This window comes from Sphaeroforma arctica (assembly GCF_001186125.1).
Source record: "Sphaeroforma arctica JP610 unplaced genomic scaffold supercont1.903, whole genome shotgun sequence".
Lineage (NCBI taxonomy): Eukaryota > Ichthyosporea > Ichthyophonida > Sphaeroforma > Sphaeroforma arctica.
The window spans coordinates 20114-25070 of record NW_014039655.1 but is presented as its reverse complement, the minus strand read 5'-3'; the positions used below and the strand labels follow the sequence as shown (position 1 = coordinate 25070).

Genomic DNA, 4957 nt, shown 5'->3' with positions numbered 1-4957 from the left:
TTATTTATATATATATATATATATATATATATATATATGTATATGTATATATTAATATATATATATATATATTAATATTTTCCTACGCTTTTACTAATGATCATCTTGTTTGGTCTTGTCTACACTCAGGTTTGCAGATGATGGCGTTTTTTTTGTTCCTGTGGGGAGATTTCGGGGGCAGTGCTAGCCACGTGCTGCTCAAATGTCAGATACAGGTAAGCACAGCCGTGTGACGTCCTCTCGTATTCGCAGTCATAGTTTATTTGTTCCGTTCTACGTGTGTTGTGGTTTCGTAGTTTGATCGCAGTAATCGGTTGGTAACTCTGTTGTTTATATGTTGTTGTTTTCTACTTTGACCCCCATCCGTAATTTCATTGTTCCGTTACTTGGGCTGTCGCTGTTGTGGATGCGTGAGTGGGCGTGATGAATCAATGGCTATGCATACGCAGACGAGACGACGGCTACGCCCCATACACGCGCGTGGGGGGATTTCTATCACTTGGGTTATTTGGTCTATGTTTGCTTAGTAGTTAAGTATTGCTCTGTGGTCTATTTGGTCTGTTTGCGTGGTAGTTAACTATTCCACTGTGAGCAAATACAAGCCTATGTAGCGCATTGCCAGAGAAAGGCCACCTACCACTTCAGCAGAGTACACATACAGACGCATGTTGAGATGTGACTCTCTGTTCAGTATGGTCATAGACACACATACACTTGTTCATGCAATAGACAGAGACATACATACACTTGAATATATCACACAGATTTGGCTGCTGCTTGGCCCGTGGCTCTTAATCCTGGTGACACTGTTCTTATACACATACACTTGATTATATCACACAGATTTGGCTGCTGTTTGGCTCGTGGCACTTAATCCTGGTGACACTGTTCCTGCGCAACCTGCGACTGCACGTCATATTCAACGGAGACCTCCACCGCAGACTACGCACACGACAGATAATCACAAAGTGCGTTCTGTGGCAGACGTTGTGTTATAGTACGCGTTACATTCCATAGTGTGTCATACTTTGTCGTCTGCTATCTACTACATTGACGTTGGTATGCTTTGGCTGGTACGTTCTGTGCACTCTCACACTCTCTCACACACACTCGCTCTCTCCCTTTCTCTCTCACACAACCACAACATACACACACTCACCCACTCACACAAAACGCATTCATACACGCTCACTAACTCACAAATACACTCACACACACGCACCCACTCACAAACACACTCATACACACGCACCCACTCACAAACACACCTCTCTCACATCCGCAGGGGCCTGAGCGGTTGGCGTCTGGTCGGATACCTCACACTGTTGTTTGTGCCACTGGCCATTATACTGCTAGGCTTCACTTTAACGGATGGCGTGGTGGTTGATTCCAACGGCCTGTGTGTGATCACCGAAGGGGGCTTCTATGTATTCCTGTGTCTGTTGATTATGGCGGGGGTGGCCGCGTTGAGTGTCATAGCCTTCAAAACGCGTACCATTCCGCCCGAGTTCGGCGAAACGAGGCGAGTGATTGATTGTGTTCCCTACACTCCCTCTTTTACCTACTTGCCCGTATATAGGGTTTTTATGTATGTAGGATTTATATGTATGTAGGGTTTTTATGTATCTAGGGGCTTTAAGCACACAATGGTTTGAAGTATATAGGTATATAGGAACGTGTTGCTGGTAGTCGGGTTCTCCAAACATCGTTGCATGACTTCCATAAGTGTGTGTTATTTGTAGCCGGTTATTCCATTTGTAGTCGGTGTTTCCATAACATCGATGTATGACTTTTATATGTTAGTGTTTTTATGTGAGTGTTTATAGGTGAGGGTGCTACATGTTGGCGGTGATTCTATAACATCGTTGTATGACTTTTATATGTGAGTGTTTATTTGCGAGTGTTTATATGTGAGTGTTTATATGTGCGTGTGCTACTTGTTGTCGGCGTTTCCAGAACACCTTCGTATGTCCATTGGGCCTGTCCACTTGGCCTGTTGGAGGACTAGAAACTAAGGCTATTCAATGTTGTCTTGTATGGTATGTTTTTGGGATGTTTTTTGATGAATGTGACTGCTATTATTAACGCCCTCAACCCTCGCGCGATACCACTTGAGTTAGGCTGACGCAAAAGTATTGGTCATCAAGTTTATATCACATCCTTCATGGCAATTTGTATCAGATAGTCTATCATTAAGTTCACCTATAAATCGCAATTTATACTCGATCTTTAAATAGGAATCCAAACTCGACCTATAAATAGCAATCCATACTCGACCTATAAATAGCAATCCATACTCAACCTATAAATAGCAATCTATATTTAAGCTATACAAAGCAATCCATATTCAATTTATAAATAGCAATCCATATTCAATCTATAAATAGCAATCCATATTCAACCTACAAATAGCAATACATGCTCAAACATGGACATGTGTACACCATCTGCGTTGCTGTGGTAGCTGTTGTGATAACGACGAACGGCCAGTCAACCACCAACCAAATTGCTATGAAAAATAAAATTTATCAAGCTGAATACCACAACTAACTGTACTTTCGCTCTTTTCTTGGTGCAGAGAGTTGTTCGTGTGCACGCTGTCTCTGGGAGGTGCATTGGTGTTCTCTGTAGTCACGGAGAGTGTGTTCAGCATCGGCGACCAATGGTCCAAGTTCATGGCCTTCTTTGCGCTGTATCTGTGGATCGCAGTATCTCTGATGGGTTTATTACTCTGGCGAAAGTACCTGAAGGTATGTGTACAGGCACCTTTCAGAGACTCGTACACTCACTTACAGAGAATCAATATACATGCATCATGGTAGTGCCGCAGTGCCCCTCTCAATATCTGTAACCTGGAGTACGCATGGAGAGCCCCAGGGGTTAGCCGACCCAGCCACTCCCACAGTTATCTGATGCTACGCATCTGCTTGTCCCGTGTCTGTGTAGTTCTGGCGTAAATCCGATGCCAGCGACGACGACGTGACAGAGACGGACTATATCTCTGATGATGTCAACAACGTCAAGTTTCTAACGCGCAAATGGGCGCAGATACACCAGGAGCTTATGCGACTGGAAGAACGTCTAGAGGAGGCCAGACGTGCTGCCGGACGGGGTGTGTGATATTTGTAGATCCATAGACGCGTGTGCATTTTCCGGTAAAGAGCAATATCGAACTGAGAAGTGTGAATGTAGGTATAGAATGTATATCTAGATGAATAAGGAACAAAGAGAGTGTGTATGTGTTCTGGTGAAAGGCACTAGTATATCAGGAGTTCATGCGACTGGAAGAATGCCTGGATAAGGCGAGGCATGCTGCCACGCCCAGCGTGGTGTGTTATATATGTATATGCGTATATGGCTTTAAACCCGGAAGTGTGGATGAAGGTATATATGCGTAGTCTAGATAGATATGGCACACAGAAGCGTGGATGTATTCCTGTGAAGGGACTATCGAACTGAGTGGTTTATATGTTAGCTTAGACGTGTATGTAGATGGACAAAGAACACAGAAATGTGAATGTATTCCGAGGAAAGGCGCTAGTACACCAGAAGCCCATGAGACTGGAAGAACGCCTGGAGGAAACTTGGGTGGTAGAAGGGTGTGTTGTGCTGTTCGCTTATGTATGTTACATGTATCTGGTTCGTTACTTCTTCTTCTTCTCTTTCGCTTGTGGCACTCGTGCATATAGAGCCATACCTCGTACTATAATCCCATCAGTTTGGCTCTGGCACACACGCAGTCGTCGTTGCGCTCTCTGCTGTCAAGCAGAAGTAAGAGAGTCCGAATGACTGGCGAATGTTTAGTAGGTATACATCTACGGGTGCGTGGCTTGGGAATCCTTGGATCAGCTCCGCCATGAACGCTGAGTATGCGCAACCCATACATCAGTACCTAAGTACTCATCGATATTCAACAGATCTGTTATTATCAATCCGCCAATCATGACACAGAGACGGATCAAGAGAACAAGACAGTGGCGGACGATGACTTGCATGAGCCATGGTATACGTTTATAGGCTTCGTTGCGCGAGTAAGGCGCTTTTTCAGACATGTTATTGGCAAACGTATGCGCAGGCGCATCAGTGTAGACCTCTCATCGCAGCCCATGGATGATGTAGCGTATAACACGGATGCAACGTTTATTGCCGACCCTGTCAACGCTGTTTACGGGTATGTATCTGGCTGGTCAAAAAGTTTCCGTGTACAAAGTTGTGCCAGTATCCGTTTATCATGTGTAAATCGGGTATGGTTTTTAACATATCTATATATAGATAAATTGGTTTCGATTAGAGTATCACGGCGTAGCTATGAGTCTGAAGTGCGTGGATACGCTTGCAGTGTTGTAGTATTGACATCCTATTCGGTTGTGCGAGAACTGTATGTTGATAAATGCGAGTGCAGCTCTCATCTCACAGTAGATGGGCTATATCTATGCATTGTCGGCCGTCTGCATAGTGCAAACGAAATGTCAACCATGGATCAAGGCACATGTTCTTCTCTACCAGATACGTGTAAAACGCGTGGTTGAGTCTAGGTTGGACTGCCATCGAGTATGTCAGAGCCTCGACACACTTTTCGTATACACTTAGCTTGAAAAAGCACGGACGTGGTAGTATCGATGCTTAGATGACTGAAACTTGGTAATCACCGGTGTAGCTCGCATAATCGCATTCTTTTTCCACCATTGCACTACACTCAGACACGAACATGCCGAGCTTGCAGTGGCGGCTTGTTCAATACAGGCCGAACCTGCTTACATACATCCGCATATGTATACAAGACAACTCACAGCGTATATGTGGACTCCATTTGTATAAATTGAAATCGCTCTTGTAGTTGGACACCCGCACATACTGTTGTATCTCCTGCAATATTCTTCTGCATACATACTAGAACTCAGCACGTGTGCAGTGCGAGTATACCAATAAAGCTCTGTGTCGTGTGTGTGTGTGTACA

At 44.3% G+C, this 4957-nt stretch overlaps 1 protein-coding gene across 1 annotated transcript in view; it reads left to right on the top strand.

The window, feature by feature from the left end:
• The window catches only part of SARC_09181 (hypothetical protein), a gene marked incomplete at its 5' end in the record, with an annotated part of 14751 nt that overhangs the window by 7422 nt on the left and 2372 nt on the right, over positions 1–4957 (top strand). The window contains 6 exons of the mRNA XM_014296814.1: positions 130–215; positions 844–968; positions 1286–1522; positions 2579–2750; positions 2947–3112; positions 3952–4171. Coding sequence (XP_014152289.1) covers positions 130–215; positions 844–968; positions 1286–1522; positions 2579–2750; positions 2947–3112; positions 3952–4171 — 1006 coding nt within the window. The remainder of the gene's footprint in view (positions 1–129; positions 216–843; positions 969–1285; positions 1523–2578; positions 2751–2946; positions 3113–3951; positions 4172–4957) is intronic.